Raw genomic sequence first — 18,801 nt, 5'->3', positions numbered from 1 at the left:
CTGGTTCATCATATTGAAGTTTGGCCAAATTACACTGTTACTCATATTGATTAGAAGCATGGAACATCAATATTGACCCCAGGATGATGAGAGCTGACGAGAGATCATTCGCCTTAAAAACATTCATTCTCATTTTCCTCCCTGGATAGATTCTACCCAACCTGCTGAGTATTTCCAGCATCTTCTGTTCTTGTTTCATTTTATAAAACCAGGTCGGCTGCCATTCAACAAGTTGTATAAAGATATGAAATTTGTCTCTAAAGTAGAGTCACAGTATTTACCTGGTGCAGACAGCTTGCCCGGGGAAGTGAATACTCTTGAAAACTAAGGCAAATGCTCCTTCCTTTAACAAAAGAAATTAAACCAACATATTTAGCAGTATATATTAAAATGTATTTGCAAGCAAAGTCTAAGTAAGTATGTCAGGTTTATTAAACAATAGTTCTCATTAATATTCACTGATGAAAGTCATTGAGCTTTCTTTCAAAGTTTTACTTCCTAAAACTTATTTTTCCACTGGATTTTAATGTGCAGGGCAGCTCATCCAAGAGGGTGAAGTATCCTACTCCCATGTCACCATCGACCAACAGCTCAGGCTGCTGCATCAATGCAGCTCTGACTGACTATGTTCCCTGCAGTAGCTTGGATCGAATGTGGGTCATACAGGTTCAGGGCTATGGTGGTCTCGATTGCCAGAGGAAGCGGCGTTCCTCTGGCAGGCGGTGTCCACAGTTCCGATTCCACAGTCAGCCCCCGACGCCATTTCTCTGGTGAATTAGGGTGTGTAACAGCAGCTTCCTTCACCAAAATTCTCAGGTAGGTGGACGGGTGGGAGGGCGAGCGAGAGAGAGAGAGGGAGGGAGAACCCAAAGGAATTCCAATTTCAGGCCTCGAACGGACAAGTCAAAGCTGGAAAAATTCCAGAGGGAGAGAGAAAAAATTGCAAAAAAGGACATGTCAATACATCCAAAATCCAGTTCTCGGGAAACCACTTTCAGAAATGATATGAAAGAAGTAGCTGGTCCTCCCCATCCAGCAGTCATTTGTGCCCAGAACAATCATGATCCTCAATCGCCACCTTAAATAGTGTGAGCTGAGCACATGATGCATTGCCACTGGTTGCACTGTTGTCTCCTTTTTGCTTCAACAGCATTTGAGGCCAGCCAGGCCATCAGATACTCCCCAGAGCACCCGGGGGACCTGGCAAAGCACATCTCTGCCTTGCTCCTTCGCCCTTGTTGGCTCATTCCCTGGTGGTACCGGTCACTGCAAAATTTGTCCTTGAGGGCACAGTGTTAAGTGCCTGCTCCTCAACGTAGCTTCCTTTTTTGAAGCAGAGAACGTGACCCTACCCCACAATGAATCCACGTTTAGCCTCAAACAACCAGAATCTCTATCCAACTGACAGACCACCACTTACCAGCTGCTGGATGACTCTCTCTACTACGGTGGCAAAGCTGATGTTCTCATTCTCGCTGTTATCGTATACGTATTTGACCAGTTTTGCAATAGACTCTGTATCCGTTTCAGACTCAAACTCATACCCTTTGCTTTCCTAGAAGTTAAAACACATGAAATAGTTAAATATGACAACAGAAACAGCTGGAACTTCTATTTGCCTGGATGAGTGCAGCTCCAACAACACACATGAAGCTGGACACCATCTGGGATAGAACTGCCTGTGTGACTGGCACCCCATTCACCACCTTTACCAGTGACCCACAGTAGTAGCAGTGTGTACCATCTACAGGACACACTGCAGCAACAAGGCTCCTTCACCTGCACCTTCCAAACCCATGATCTCTACCACCTAGAAGGACAAGGGCAGCTGATCTTTGGGAACATACCATCCTGACTCGGAAATATATCGCCGTTCCTTCGCTGTCGCTGGGTCAAAATCCTGGAACTCCCTCCCTAACAGCACTGTGGGTGTACCTACACCACAGGGACTGCAGCAGTTCAAGGTGGCAGCTCACCACCGCCTTCTCAAGGGCAATTAGGGTTGGACAATAAATGTCAGCCTAGCCAGTGATGCCCACATCCCATAAATGAATTTTTTAAAAAAAAAAAGAAACCACATGAAATGTAACTTCTTCACATATTTGGCCATTAACTTTTACAATTTTTGTAAATATCAAGGAACAGCCAAGAGAGAAATTAAAACAGACAGAATTATATTTCACAAAGTAAGACTGCTTTAAACGCTGAGGGCTATTGAGTGCTTACCAGGAACTTCCGCAGATTCTTGTGGTTTGTAATGATGCCATTGTGAATGACGATAAACTCTGCAATTAAAAAAAAAAGTGAAAAACCAACCCAGTAGTAACGCACAATCTATTAAAGGAGATCCAAACCTGGGTCAAATAAAACAAAATTGATTACAGGGATTTCTGTGCCCAGGGATAGAAGGCGTCCAACATCCCAGTCCTGGAGCAGATGGAGGAAGTCAATGGCTGTCTGGAAATGTGGGTATGTCCCCCGCCCCCTCTCTGGCCAACCTTGAATATCCTGAACCTATTTGTGCAGATGGGTTGCAAGGTGACTGAGAAATTTTGTGTCCCCGTTGTCCGTCTATGGCACTGAGACTCCTGCCAGGGTAAGACAATGATGTGCCAGTTGCCCTGTGTGGGGGCAGTGAGCAGGAGCACGAGGTCCCTTGGTTTATTGATATAATGGATTACAGCAGCAACATCTGTCCAAATACATATGTTGCCTTGTCTCAGAATCATACCCTACAGATGGAGGACAGTGTGCCCGGGCCGGCTCGTTGAGCCATCCAATTATTCCCATTCCTGCCCTTTCCTCGTGGCCCCTCCACTTGTTTTCTTTTCAAGTATTTCTCCAATTCCTTTTCAAAAATGACAAGGGAATCTGCTTCCTCCACCCTAGTGCATTCCAGGTCACGACAACTCGCTGTGTTTTAATCACAGTCACCCCAAAGAGAGAACTTGCATTAATAAAGCACCTTTCACAATCTTAGTACATCGCAAAGCGCTTCACAACCAACTAAGCTGTTTCGAAGTGTAATCACTATTCTAGTGTCGTTGCTAATGTCGCAGCCAAATTGCACATAGCAAAGTCCCACAAAAATCCAACCCAATATGTGGCCTGATAACCAGACTTTAGTGATGTTGGTTGAGGGATAAATGTTGGCCAGCATACTGAGGAAAGCCCCCCATTTATTTTTTAAGGAGAGCCATAGGATCTTTTAATTCCAGCCGAGAGGTCAGACACAGGGTGATGACTTAATGCATCATCTGGAAGATGACCTGTCCGACAATGCTGCACTCCCTCAGCACTGCATTAAAGTGTCAGCCTAGATTATGTCTTTAGTGAGGCTTGAACGCAAAGCTGCTAAGTCTGGGTCAGTTAAAACTTTTAAAACTGAGAATGATAAATTTTTGTTGGGCAAAGGTATTTAGGGTTATGGAACTACGATACAGATCAACTATGATCTGACTGAAGGGCTGAACAGGCTTGAGGAGCTGTATGGCCTACTCCTGTTTCTATGTTTCCATGACCTCTGACCCAGAAGTGATAGTGCTGAACCAACGCTGACATCTAGGTGCTATCCTTTGCTGAGGCTACCTTTGGATTTGTTTTATGTAGCCTACATCTTTAAGGCCACTGGGGTGAGCTGGTACAGAGGCTGAAATCTGATGCCCCAGTTAAATTTAAAGACCAGCCCAGAGATCTGTAATCTCCCCTGTTCTCCCAAACGGCTGAAGGGAAGTCAATCCATGGACCTCTTGCTGCTCCAGATTGCATTTTTTCACTGAAAGCCCTTAGGCTCCTCCCTTGCGGGCAATCTCCAAAGAGAAAAACGACATGGCAATAAAACTAGGGCATTTTAGGTGAACCAGGGCCTGGTTCTCAAACCCAAGACTAAGATCATAGATTACTGGACAGCAGTGATCCCCATGTGCTTCACAGACTTGGACACCTACAGCAGTCCCCTCAAAGCACTGGAAAATTACCACTGGCAGTGCCTTCACATCATCTTCCAAATCCAGTGGTAAGAAAGGCGGTTCAATAGCATTGTCCTCTCCCAAGCCAACATGCCCAGCATCGAGGCGCCAATCACTCAAAACCAACTCTGCTGGGCAGGACATGTCGTTTGGATGCCTAACACCAGACTCCCACAGCAACCGTTCTACTTGGAAATCAGTCACGGCAGGAGACTCCCAGAAGGACAGCGGAAATGCTTTAGGGATGCCCTCAAAGCATCCCTGAAGAGATCAAACCTCCCCACTGACTCATGGGAGACCCTGGCTTATGACCAACCAAAATGGAGAAGGCTCATTCGGGAAGGCACCAAATACATCCAGAGACTCCACTGAAAAAGTGCAGAGGCAAAGTCAAGATGTTGGAGAGGGCGCACAAACCTTCAAACAACCCGTCTACCCAACCCTTCAAGCACCACCTGCCCCACATGTGGCGGAGTCTGCAGATCGCACAATGGACTTATCGGCCACCTCAGAACCCACCGAACTGGAGTGGAAACAAGTCAGCCTCGATCCTGAGGAATTGCCTAAGAAGGAGAACGTACAATTCATTTGCAAATGGGCCACATCAGTTCCCCCGATGCTCATAACAACCACTAAAATATGACTTTCTCTAAGGAAGCTAATCCGAAACAGCCAACACAGGCAAGGGCAAGGCACTTGAAAAGGACGTATAAGTGAATCGAAAGATGAAGCCAATGAGGGAAATGGCCCTATAGCCTATCCAGTACAGCCTGTAGGCATAGAAGCACAACTGACACCGATTAATACCAATTTGTCATGACATGAAGACAGATAACTAAAAATCCCAACTAGCCTTGTTCAACAGCAGGAGTTCTCATTGGGCTTTAAGAAGGGGTGTCCCTTAGGAGGAGTTCAGGAGAATCCAATTCATGCCCTTGCGACAAAGAAAAGCAGGCTGATGCCTTCCTGTCCAGTTAATCCTACCTCTGAACAGTAGCTTCACAGCCTGAGGTATGCTGACATTTCACAATAGCTGAGACACCCCGCTATCAGGTATTTTGGGCCTGTGTAAGGCCCATCTATTCATGTTTGTGCAACATGCTGGCAAGCAGCCTGACGATCTGAGAGGAAGAGTGCATCACAAGGCAAAATAATACTTCACAGAGATTTGGATCACTTTGAGCCTCACTACCTGGAAGGATGGTGGAAGTAGAGACCAATGATTTCAGAAGGAAATTGGATAGGCACTTGGAGGGAAAAAAATTTGCAGGCGACAGGAATAGAGCTGGGGAATGGGTCTGACTGGAGTGTTCTACAGGCAGCTGGCATGGACTTAAAGGGCTGAATGGCCTCCTTCTGTGCCAGAATGACTCTCAATCACTTAAGTTTCCTTGACAAAGAAACAAAAGGAGGACATTCAGCCCCTCAAGTCTATTCTGCCATTTAATTAGATCAGACCAATCTGTACCTCAACTCATTTACTCACCTTTCCTCCAAAATCCTCAATACCCCCACCCAAGAAAATTCCATTGATTTCACCCTTACAAATTCCAATTGATCCAACATCCGTAGCCATTTGGTAGATCCAGTTCCAGATTTCCACTGCCCTGTGTAAAAGAAAAGTGCTTCCTGATTTCACACCTAAATGGCCTGGCTCCAATTCTAATATTGTGCCCCCTTGTTCTGAGTAAACACAAGAACAGAAGAAATAGGAGCAGGAGTAGGCCATTCAGCCCTTCAAGCCTGCTCCACCATTCAATAAGATCATGGCTGATCTGCTTGTGTTTCGAAGTCCATATTCCCATCTACCCCCGATAACCCACGCCTTAAAAATATTTAATGACTGCGCCTCCAGAGGTGGAGAGTTCTAAAATCACACAACCCGCAAAAAAAAAGTCTCCTCATCTCTGTCCTAAAGGGACAACTCTTGGTTTATAACAGTGCCCCCACCCCCGGCCACGACTAGTTCTGGACTCAACCACAAGAGGAAACATCCATTCCGCATGCACCTTATCAAGACCCCTCAGGACCTTATATACTTCAATCAAATCACCCCTCACTCTTCTAAACTCCAGTGGAAACAAGCCCAGTCTGTCTGACCTTTCCTCATTCGACAACATTCCAGGCATCCATCTAATAAACCTCCTCTGAACTGCCACCAACACATTTACATCCTTCCTTAAACTGGGAGACCAAAACTGCGCACAGTTTTCAAGATGCGGTCTCACTAAAGCCCTGTATAACTGAAGCAAAACATCCTAACTTTTATATTCAATTCCTCTCGTAATAAAGGATAGCATTCCATTAGCTTTCTTAATTACTTGTAGTGCATACTAACTTTTTGTGACTCATGCACTAGAACACCTAGATCCCTCTGCACCTCAGAATTTTTCAGTTGTTCTCCGCTTAAGTAATACTCTGTTCTTTTTATTCTTCCTGCCAAAGTGACATTTTCCCACATTAAACTCCATTGTCCAGGTCCTTGCCCACTCACTCAACATTTCTATATCCATCTGCAACCTTATGACCTCTTCACAATATCCTTTCCTACCTATCTTTGCGTCATCTACAAATTTAGCTCCCCTCATCTAAGTCATTGATGTACATTGCAAACATCTGAGGCCCCAGCACAGTCCCCTGTGGCACTCCACTCGTCATATCCTGCCAATCTGAAAAGGACCCATTTATGCAAACTGTTTGCTGCCAACCAGCCAGCCAATCTTCTATCCATGCCCCCTACACCATGAGCTTTTATTTTCCACAATAGCCTTTGATGTGCCACCTTATCAAATGCCTTCTGGAAATCCAAGTACAGTACATCCACCGGTTCCCCATTATCCACAGCACATGTTACTCTTTCAAAAAACTCCAATAAATTGGTTAAACACTATTTCCCTGGATTTCCCTGGCAAAGGTAATAGTTTCTCCAAATCTTTATCAAATCCCTTTATCAGCTTAAAGGCCTTGATTCAATCATCCCCCGACCAATATAAACGTCACGTGGTACACAGGATAATCCAGCAGCATTACATCTTCCAGCCCTGACACCATTTTTTAAAAATTGATTCATGGGATGTGGGCGTCACTGGCTAGGCCAGCATTTTTTGCCCCTCCCTAATTGCCCTTGTTCAGAGGGCATTTAAGAGTCAACCACATTGTTGTAGGTCTGGAGTCACATGTCAACCAGGTAAGGACAGCAGATTTCCTTCCCTAAAGGACATCAGTGAACCAGATGGGTTTTTACAACAATCGACAATGGTTTCATGGTCATTAGACTTTTAATTCTGTTTTTTTTTTAAATCGAATTCAAATTCCCCCATCTGATGCAGCGAGATTCAAACCCAGGTCTCCAGAGGATTACCCTAGGACTGTAGATTACCAGTCCAGCGACAATATCGTTATGCCATCGTCTACCCTATATTACAATCCTCAGTGAAGGTTCTGGCATTGGAGTCAATGGGGTTTAGAATGTCTCGCCGCACTTCACAGCTCCACCCCCACCCAAACGGGGCTGTAAAATTCTGCCCAATAGTTTTTTTGCTTTCGCGTTCAGCAGCCATAGAGTCATTATTAGGGCACAGAAGGAAGTCATTCTGTCCATCGAGTACGTGCCAGCTGTTTAAGGAGAACAATCCCAGCTTCTCCAACCTAATCCTGTAGCTAAAATCCCTCATTAGCATGGAACTTCCCCCCACCCCCCTTCGCCACCCCCCCCCCACCACCCCCACTGCCCCTCGCCACCCCCCCCACCACCCCCACTCCCCCCCCACCACCCCCACTCCCACGCCCCCACCAACCCCCCCACTCCCCCACCAACCCCCCTCACTCCCCCCACCCCCCGCTCCCCCTCCCCCCCACCCCCACCCCACCCACCCCCACCTCCCCGCCCCCCTCCCCCCACCCCACCCCCCCTCCCCACTCCCTCCACCCCCCCTCCCCCACCAAACCCCCCCACCCCCCAACCCCCCCCCTCCCCACCCCCTCCACCCCCCCACCCCCCCTCCCTGCTCCCCCCTCCCCCACCAACCCCCTCCTCCCCACCCCCTCCACCCCCCCCACCCCCCCTCCCTGCCCCCCTCTCCCCCACCAACCCCCCCCACCCCCCCCTCCCTGCCCCCCCCTCACCCACCAACACCCCCCCCCTCCCTGCTCCCCCCCATCCCACCCCCCCTCCCTGCCCCCCCCTCCCCCACCAACGCCCCCCCCCCCCAAAAAAAAACACAACCAATAGCTCTAAAGGAACAGAAAAAATTCAGATTGGCAAACGCGGAGATTGAAAAACTTGGCCCCTATCCACTTTGCCATCCCCACTCTCCAGTTACTAATTGTGCATCAGTCCTACCAGAACCTGCAACGTCGAGCACTCTGGCAAAATGGAGGAGTTGCATGGATTATATTGATTGAAGATTCTCTAACACTATCTTGTTTCTGTAAGCTGCAAGTGCTACTCCTAAGTGATGACACGAAGTGCTCTTGGCCCTTGGAGAGTAAACAAGCCATCTATACAAAGTGGCAATAGATTCAGTCTGAGCCTGACTGACTGAACTGTGCTAGAACAACCCCTTTCATTAGAATCAAGCTAAATTAGAGACTCTCTACTTCAAACCAATTTACAACTATTCTTCAGCCACCAACTCATTCAATTTGTTTTTATTTAACCTTGAGCATTTTTATTCATTGGACTTTTTTAAAAAAAAACAAGTGATTCAGTCGGTCATAAGCCTGGAACTGAGCAGGAAGATCCCATGCTCAGTCTTTGGCCTGAGAGAAATCAATTCATCTCAGTTGCGGCAGAGAGATGTGTATTGGTGGGTGGGGGGTGGTGGTTGGATGGGGGTGGGGTGGTGGTTGGATGGGGATGGGGTGGTGGTTGGATGGGGAAGGGGTGGTGGTTGGATGGGGATGGGGTGGTGGTTGGATCTGACGGCCCTTATTGCTCTTAAAGGACCGAATGAAAAAAAAATTAATAAGGCTCCTCGTACCTGTCCTGAAATGTGGACTGAAAATTCAATGTGCAAAGATAAGAACTGCAGGATTAAACAAAAGGACCATCTAATTCTCCTTCTGCCACTTTGGTTTTCAGATGAACAATTGTAATAGAGTAAAAAGCAAAAAACTGCGGATGCTGGAAATCCAAAACAATAAACAAAAATACCTGGAAAAACTCAGCAGGTCTGGCAGCATCTGCGGAGAGGTACACAGTTAATGTTTCGAGTCCGAATGACTCTCCAACAGAACTAAGTAAAAATAGAAGAGAGGTGAAATATAAACTGGTTTAAGGGGAGGGTGGGACAATTAGAGCTGGATAGAGTCGTTGACTGATTACAGTGATCAATCTCTGTCAAATAATCTACAACAGACACAGGCAGGAGTTGAGGGAACGCCCTGTGGTAGGGAGCTTTGGGAAACACAGTTCAAACCTCAACAAAAACAGAATTACCTGGAAAAACTCAGCAGGTCTGGCAGAACTTCTGTCGAAAGGTCATAAGGACTCGAAACGTCAACTCTTTTCTTCTCCGTCGATGCTGCCAGACCTGCTGAGTTTTTCCAGGTAATTCTGTTTTTGTTTTGGATTTCCAGCATCTGCAGTTTTTTTGTTTTTATCACAGTTCAAACCTCATCTGTTCCTCCCAAGTATTGTTACACTTCCCACACACATCACACCTCAAATTAAGCACACAATGGATGATAAAACGTTATTTTCAGAAAGAAAGCTATCGGGTTGGCATCTGAATGAGTCCATTCAACCTGCTTCCCCGTCTCCCCAGGGAGACTGACCATTCGCTCACTGCAAAGATTATTTTAAACAGATCAGTTAGGTGAGGAGATCAGTTTCTGTCATGACACCTCCCCGCTTCCCTCCATGTATTTTCCAACATGCCAGGTGCCGGCTCACACATGGAGGAGGAGCAATTTGTGTGAAGCTCCAACCAGCCCAAGGAGTCTGCAACAAATGGTCGACAGGGCGCAGAGAAAATTGGAAGGCGACTTTTTTTTTTAACGTAAAGTTCTGGAAGGGGGCAAAAAAAATTGTACATTCTTTAGTTACGAAAACTGAAATGTAAAGCAGCCCTGACAGTCAGTGTAAAACTGCCGAATCGAGACAGTATTTGAAGCAGGAACATCCCTGCTTCCCTCCTGCAAGTTGACTACTGCAACGAGCTCCATCAAACGGTAAAATACCCACAGACAGCTGCAATGCTCTGATTTTTCCTGGACCTGCTGTCATTTAAACTATCTTGGCACCTCACTACCCCCACATCCTAAAGGATGTGATAACTGGGCACCTAGTAAATGATGGTAGGACTGGGCAAAGTCAACATGGATTTATGAAAGGGAAATCATGTTTGCCAAACCTGCTGGAGTTTTTTTTTTGAGGATATTCCTAGCAGGACAGATAAGGGGGAACCAGTGGATGTGGTGTATTTGGATTTTCAGAAGGCTTTCAATAAGGTCCCACACAAGAGGTTAGTAAGGAAAGTTAGAACACTATGGGATTAGGGGTAAAATATTGGCATGGGTTGAGGATTGGTTAATGGACAGAAAACAGAGTGTAGAGATAAATGGATCATTCCCAGGTTGGAAGGCTGTGACTAGTGGGGTCCATTCTCTGTATAAGCATGCCCCCAACCCTGCTGACCACTCACATCGGAGTATTCCTGTTGCTGCTCCCCATGTTGTTCCATCTTAAAATGGCCTCCACAATTACCCAATTCTGATCGCCTGACCCCCAGGCTCATCTTCAAAGGACGCGTGAGGTTTACATGCATCAGCCTACATCAGGGCTCCCCAAACTGTGAATGGTGACCCCCAATGAGGTAGCAAGATGCAATTTTGGGATTGCTAGCTCCAACTGAGTATTAACAGCTCGAGGCCCCTTTAAATTCTCATTTTTTTGCATTGCCATGGCTTAACGCAAGGATTAGTGCTCAGGTCCCAGCCCCATATCGATGATGTGGATGTGGGGACCAAATGTAATATTTCCAAGTTTGCTGATGACGAATCTTGGTGGGAATGTGAGTTGTGAGGAGGATACAAAGAGGCTTCAAGGGGATTTAGACAGGCTGAGTGAGTGGGCAAGAACATGGCAGATGGAATATAATGTGAAAGTTATCCACTTTGGTCGAAAATAGAGAAATATTTAACTGGAGAGATTGGGAAGTGTTGATATCCAAAGGAACCCTGGGTGTCTTTGTTCATAAGTCACTGAAAGTTAACATGCAGATGCAACAAGCAATTAGGAAGGCACATGCTGTGTTAGCCTTTATTGGAAGGGGATTTGAATAAAGGAGTAAGGATGTCTTGCTGCAGTTGTATAGAGCCTTGGTGAGACCACACCTGGAGTAGTGTGTGCAATTTTGGTCTCCTTACCCAAGGAAGGATATACTGGCCATACAGGGAGTGCAATGAAGGTTCACTAGACTAATCCCTGGGATGGTGAGATTTTCCTATGAGATTGAGCCTGTATTCTCTAGAATTTAGAAGAATGAGAGGCGATCTCATTGAAGCGTACAAAATTCTTACAAGGCTCAACAGGATAGATGCAGGGAGGATGTTTCCACTAATTGGAGGATCTAGCGCCAGGGGAGGGTGTCAGATTAAGAGGTAGGCCATTCAGGACTGAATTGGGGAGGAATTTGTTCACTCAGGGGGTGGTGAACCTTTGGAATTCTCGACCCCAAGGGGCTGTGGAGCATCATTAGGTATGTTCAAAGCAGAGGTCGATAAATTTCTAGATACCAATGACATCAAGGGATACAGGGATAATGTGGGAAGATGGCGTTGAGGTAGCCAGCCGATCAGTCACGATCTAGGTGAATGGTGCAGCAGGCTCAAGGGGCCGAATGGCTCCAATGTTCCTATGTCCTATGCTTAAAAATAAGCCAGTGAAAAGCTGAGTGTTTTTTATTTAAAAACCCTGCGGTTTAAACTCTCACAGCTCTCCGTCATGCCACTTGTTACAGCTCTCACCCCCACAGCCTGGGGTCATGGAAGTAGTCAATCCTCAAGTTTGGGAGGCATTGCCCTTTATCATGGAAATTGAACAAAGTGTACTCCATATAATCAGTATCTGGTATGATCATGTGCTGAAATGAAGATCAAAATCAGTAATTAAAGTGAATCACACGGCAGCACAGAAAGCACAAAAATATTGACCAAAAGGTTTCAACACCCTTCAGAACTGAGCACTCAAAGGGTTACAATACGTTACTTTGGTAATGCCTTTAAACATGAAAACCGTGTCATAGACTCCTTAGATTAACCAAACCTTTTTATCTCTGAAGCACAACTGAATGGTTTCATTTGTTGCAACATAATCACCTCACAGATTAGACTTACCACTGTCCTTATCTGATCGCTGAGGATGGCTATTGACAAAATTTGGAACACCATGTGTGGCCCAACGGGTATGTGCAATACCAAAATGAGTTTCAAATTCAATATCAAAGTCCACATCTTCTTGTTCTAGAAGAAAATTGGAACAATATTTAACACATGTGCAGACACTAATTATCCCCAGAACACACTGCACGGAAGACAAATTATTTATACAGACAACTGCAGGAATGTTTAAAGCCCGCACACTCCGTGCCATTGACATAAAGCTTCGATGTCACCCAAGGTACCGATGTGAGAGACGCTGTTAAAGGGTGAATGATGCTATTAACCCTGGCAATGCAGAAAATTCCTCATGTGCATGATTTGTTTTCACAGACATGCAAAACCCTCAGTTGTACAAGTCCAATTTCTGACCAAGTACGTGCTGAAGGTCCCAGCAGTAGCTAATTTCCACGCTTTGCACTGCTTACTACAACGGATCTGTTGAACGCTGAAGGTCCTCAATTTAACCGGCGAAATTGGAAAAAGTCGGCCGCTAGCGAGAAACCTTTTCTTGGAAACCCAAAAGAAAGTAAGAATTTTTGCTTGCAGTTATTTTTTCCTTGTTCTGCAAAGTGACCAAGTTTCCTCTGTGCCATTACCATCGCTTTAATTAAACACAGGTTTCCGTTCAGCCGAAGTATTCCCTTGGGCTGCTTTGTTCTCCAAGTTAAGTTTTCTTTTCAATATAAAATGCAAAAATAGCTTCTGGAAATTACTGGAAGGAGCAACAAACTTAATTCCCAAATGGAGAATGGAATTAAAGAACCATAGCATGGTTACAGTACAGAATCAGGCCATTCAGCCTATCATTTCTGTGCTGGCCCTTTGAAGGAGCCACACCCCGGCCTTTTCCCTGTAGCCCTGCAATTTTTTTCCTTTTTAGATAATGATGTAATTCCCTTTTGAAAGCCTCAATTAACCCTGCCTCCACAACACACTAAAGCAGTGCATCCCAGATCCTAACCACTCGCTGTGTGAGCAAGTTTCTTTCGCCATTGTCTCTTTTGCCAATTGCTTGAAGTGTGTGCCCCCGGTTCTCAATCCTTCCACCAATGGGAACAGTTTCTCCCTATCTGCTCTGTCCAGCCCCCTCATGATTTTGAATCCCTCTTTCAAATTTCCTCTCAGTTATTTCTTCCTCAAGGAAAACAGTCCCAAGTTCTCCAATTTATCTACCTAACCTAAGTTCCTCACTCCTGGAATCATTCTTGTGAATCTATTCTGCACTCTCTCTAATGCCTTAACAGCCTTCCTAAAGTGTGGTGTCCAGGATGAGATGCAATATTCCAGTTGAGGCTGAACCGGTGTTTTATACAGGTTTAACGTAACTTCCTTGCTTTTGCACTCTATGCCTGTATTGATTAAGCCCAGGGTGCCATATTAACCACTCGCTCAGCCTGTCCTACCACCTTCAACGATTTACGTACATATACATGTCCTTCTACTCCTGCACTCCTTTCAGAATTGTGCCCTTTATTTTATATTTTGTCTCTCTGCATTCTTCCTACCAAAATGAATCACTTCACATTCCACCTGCCAATTGTCCACCCACTCATTCCACCAACCTGCCTATGTCTTTTTGAATTTCTATACTGTCCTCCTCATGGTTCACAACACTTGCAAGTTTCGTATCATCCGCAAATTTGGAAATTGCGCCCTCTGAGCTCCAAGGTCCAGGTCGTCAGCAGGTATCAGGAAAAGTGACGGCCCTAACGCCAGCCCCTGGGGAACTCCACCTCCCCCAGTCCGAAAGACAACTATTCACCAAACTCTATTCATTTCCTGTCACTCAGCCAATTTCGTGTCCATGTTGCTGCTATTCCTTCTACTCCACAAGTTCTAACTTTGTTCACACGTGGCACTGTGTCAAATGCCTTTTGGAAGTCCATGTAGACCACATCAACATCATTAAATTCATCAAATGGAACAATATGTTGATGAGATGAAGTAAATTGGGAGGACATTAGTGTGGAGCATAAACACCAGAATGGAGTAGTTGGGCCAAATAGCTGTGAAATTCCATGAAATGTATTTATTTCTTAAATTACATGATCTCAATATCTTTAATGTGGCTTTTTGAAAAACAGGCAAGACAGACCTATTATTATAGAGGGAAAACATTCCCCAGTATATCAGGGATCCCACAGTTTAACCTTCACACTGGACTTACTGTTCACTTCTTCTTCCAATGTCTTTATTTTCCCATTCCTTTTAATGATACAGATTTGCTTCCCTTGGTCTTCACGTTCTTTATTATTTCCTCCATCAATCCCAATGCCTGGTAAGAAATTCAGAGGTGTTCACATTCAACAACAATTTACATTCAGACAGCATCCTAATATTACAAAACATCCCATCGGCCTTGAGCTGATTGATTGGACAGATGAGGCTCCAGGGGCCGAATGGTCCAACTCCACCGTTCCCACTCTGAGACGCTTGACACGGGATTGACAAGCTATATTAGGGGAGTTGGGAAAAGTCACAAAGCCAAAAAGAGTTAGAGGAGGCCCTGAGAGGCATTGAGCCATGTACCAAAATAAAGGGGTTGGGGAGATGGGAGAAGTTACACAGAACAGGACCAAGACCATGAAAGAATGAATTCAGACAATGAAGGTCATCAGCGGTTGAAGCGTGGGTGACATTGTAGTGACCCCCATCCCCACCCCCCGCAACTGATTCTTTAACTCATGCCCCCTACCCCTCTCTATTTACCTCATGTCCACACACACATGCACTCTCCAGTAGGAAGCAGCAGAATGTCATCAAGAATGGGCCTCCGTGCTTAAGATCCTGAAAGTCACTATAGGACTTCTGGTGCTAACTCGATACAGGTCAGAGATCAAACTGGGGCCTCTGCAGACGGCCAGATTTATCTTTATGTGGCACAGTGCACTTACCACAGGAGGTATGACGGGAGTTATGCAAAAACTAGCAGGTGTATCATTTAAAGTAAGAAAGATTTGCATGAATGCAACAGCTTTACTGACCCCGGGACATCCCAAAGTGTATAGTTAATGAAATACTTGTTGAAGTGTAGTCAAGCCGCAGATAATTTATGCAACAAAAAGTCCCCCAAAATACATTTAAATGAATAAATCTGTTTTAGTGAAGTTAGTCGAGAGATAAATATTGGCTTGGTCACTGGAGAAACCCATGTGCTCTTCTTCCAATAGTGCCGAGGGATCCTTTGTGAAGGCCTGAAAGGGCAAACGGGGTCTCGGTTTAACATTGCATCCAAAAGAAAGGCACCACCAACAGTGCAGCATTTCCTCAGGACTGCATTAAAGTGTCGGCCTGGATTAGGTGCTCAAGTCTCTGGCGCGGAACTTGAACCCACAACCCTCTGACTCAGAAGCTAAGAGTGTGGCCACTGAGACAAGGCTGGCACTGTAAAATTCAAAACACATTTCATTTCAGATTTTGGAAGGGATCGAAGCAATTTTTATTAAAAAAAATGTTCTTTCATAAGATACTTGGCCAAATTTCACCAATGCTCAGGAGCAAACCAGGTGAAATACCACAGAGTAGAAGCTGTTTTGAATCCAGCTCCGCTTCTAATATGAGTTGCATTGAACAAGGAGGTGCAGTATAGAAGCAGTGCCCTTTTACCAACAGCTAGAGGGCAAAGTCAGTGGAGGCAGCAAGGCCTCAACAATCCATACACGCTCTCAGCAGTCTGTTACAGAGGCTATTGACAGTAGGGTTGCCAACTGTGTTTAAAGATATATCTGGAGGTTTCATCACGTGACCTGTCCCCACGTTCTAGTGGGCCAACCCGTCGATCTTAGGACGCACTGCCTTCCTACGCCAATTGGAAAGCAAAAAGACTCATTACACAATTGGATGATGCTTGGGAGTAGGGAGGTTGTGTTCCATTTATACAGGGTGAGTCCACACTTGGAGTACTATGTACAGCATTAGTCTCCTTATTTAAGGAAAGATGTAAATACATTAGCGACAGTTCAGAGAAAGTTTACTAGGCTACTACCAGGAATGGGTGGGTTGTCCTGTGAGGAAAGATTGGACAAGCTAGGCTTGTGTCCACTGGAGTTAAGAGTAAGAGGTGACTTGATCAAAACCTTTAAGATCCTGAGGGGTCTTGACAGAGTGGATGTGGAGGGGATGTTTCCTCTTGTGGGAGAATATAGAACAAGGGGTCACTGTTTAAAAATAAGGGGTCGTTCATTTAAGACAGAGATGTGGAGAAATGTTTCTGTCAGAGGGTCGTGAGTCTTTGGAACTCTCTTCCTCAAAAGGCGGTGGAAGCAGAGTCTTTGAATATTTTTAAGGCTGAGCAAGGGGGTGAAAGGTTATCGGGAGTAGGTGGGAGGTTACAATCATATCAGCCATGATCTTATTGAATGGCGGAGCAGGCTTGAAGGGTCGAGTGGCCTACTCCTGCTCCTAGTTCGGATGCATGTTCATATGTTGACTGTCAGCCAAACAGCCTTTCTTCTCCCCGTTTTCAATATTTTTACATCTAGTAAAGAGAAATGCTCAAAGAAAATGACAGAAAAATATGTCTAATGTCCCAGTGCTTTTTCACCAGCACTGTCCTGGAGATTGACCTTCAATTCCTGGAGTCTCCAGCCCAATCCTGGGAGGGTTGGCAACCCTAGTTGACGGAGTCCTTAACCCACACTAAGCTTTCTACTGTGTGCACCAGACCAGATGAAAAGGGAAATTTAGTCAAACAAAAAGCCTCATGAAAAAAAAACTAAGGTTTAAGATTACCATCAAACCAGCTCATGTGACTTGATGTGTTTGAGGTAGAGGAGAATGCCATAAGCTAACAGTGTTTTCAGCTACAACTGATATGGGTCTGGTACTTGCAGTATTGACTTCTATTGTGAAACCTGGACTGAATAAGAAGTTAAATTCTTTAAAAAAAAAAGGATGAAATAACGACGACCCTGAATCTTTGATCCGTCTGCTGCCAGTATGAATGATACAGTACACCCACTCCCCCATAGAGATATCATCACTTCTGTGTGCTCAAATTTCATTTACTCTACAAAGTCACTTATTTTCAAGCTTGCTTCCAACTCCCAGAGCATGAGCAAGCTGGCTCTCCGATATCGGTCAATGCCAGCACTGTTCTGTGCTCACCCCACAGCCGACACACTTCCTGCAGGCTAAGTCGCTCAAAAGTCTGCTCTCCTTTCGACAGTTATTTCAATCAATAGCCCAGTGTGTGTAAAGAAAGACACACACACACACACATACATACACACACACACACACACATACGCACACGCACACACATCAACCCCACGAGTCTCACTCTCAGTGTGATAACAGCATCGGAAACGTATAAGACGACAAGCGGGGCAGAGTCTAGTTATATTGTGAAGGAGCCCCGGGTCCATTCAAACACAAGCTGATTAAAAACCAAAAAAAGGACCATTTCTCAATCACTCGGGAAAGTTTGCTGGTATAAGAGGCCAGTTAACTTAGAGCTTGAATTGATGAACTGGCCTGAATTTTGTAGTCAGCAGTGATAGAGCGATGCTCACCACTGACCTAAAAAATAGAATGCTGTCCAGAAAGATTCAGTGGGATCCCGCACGTAGATTTCCTCCTTTCCAATTTGGACCATCTACAGGGGTTCTGTGGCTTCCAGCCGCAGGTCAGGCAGCAGGCATCGGATTTGTAGAATTCTCACAGACAGCAAAGCAGAGAATATTAGTCACATTTTAAATCATTGCCCAGATTTGGACATGCAGATGGGGCTAAAGGAGAAGCATAAATATCAGAACTTTAAAAAAAAAAATATTCTATTGTATTAAAAATTAGCAAGTTTGAAATGTTCTTCTGAAGGAATGGGACTCCACACTTGTAGAAGTAGATTTTCAGTGCCAGAGGTTATTCAATATTAATTATGCTTTACTATGCCAGTAAAAACTTGGCTACTCCTGATTGAATAAGACTTAATATTTTCAATTTTTTTTTTTACAATGAGTGCACTTAGTAAATAGTTAAATTTCACATCAAATCAGTGATTTCTAATGATTCCATTTGTAAAGACTACAACATTGCACTCTATGAAGGAGCAAGGAATCAATGACAACAACCTCTGGATTTCCGGGTTTAACTGCACATGTGCAAACCCAGAAGCTGCTGTCAGTTTTACACACGTCAGGTGCTGACAAATTTCACCGTCATTACAAGTGGAATTTCCAAACCACCGACTTTCACCACATCACAGCTTACCAAAATGCATCACAGCCAATGAACTACTTTGGATTTGGAAGTGTTGTCACTGGGATCAGTGGGCAAACAGTGGGCGGGCCGAGGCTATGCTTTGGCTAAAGCATCAAAAAAACAATTACAAGGCCAACTCCAAGCAGTCCAGAGGAGGACTATCAAGTTCCAGCCATGTTACGAGCATATTAGATTACAGTACAGCCATAAATCTGCTATGGCACCAGCCCCCAGAACACGCAGTTTC

At 45.1% G+C, this 18,801-nt stretch overlaps 1 protein-coding gene across 1 annotated transcript in view; it reads right to left on the bottom strand.

Annotated features, from left to right (window-relative positions):
* LOC121270866 (glutamine--fructose-6-phosphate aminotransferase [isomerizing] 1-like) overlaps window positions 1–18,801 on the bottom strand; it is a 79,385-nt gene that overhangs the window by 49,099 nt on the left and 11,485 nt on the right. Inside the window, exons 3-7 of the mRNA XM_041176410.1 lie at window positions 14,521–14,628; window positions 12,309–12,434; window positions 2,227–2,285; window positions 1,421–1,555; window positions 282–343 (exon numbers count right to left, since the gene is read on the bottom strand). Coding sequence (XP_041032344.1) covers window positions 282–343; window positions 1,421–1,555; window positions 2,227–2,285; window positions 12,309–12,434; window positions 14,521–14,628 — 490 coding nt within the window. The remainder of the gene's footprint in view (window positions 1–281; window positions 344–1,420; window positions 1,556–2,226; window positions 2,286–12,308; window positions 12,435–14,520; window positions 14,629–18,801) is intronic.

Source organism: Carcharodon carcharias, chromosome 28, assembly GCF_017639515.1.
Source record: "Carcharodon carcharias isolate sCarCar2 chromosome 28, sCarCar2.pri, whole genome shotgun sequence".
Taxonomy (NCBI): Eukaryota; Metazoa; Chordata; class Chondrichthyes; order Lamniformes; family Lamnidae; genus Carcharodon; species Carcharodon carcharias.
Note: the sequence above shows the minus strand (reverse complement) of the source record. Positions and strands in the feature narration are given on the sequence as shown.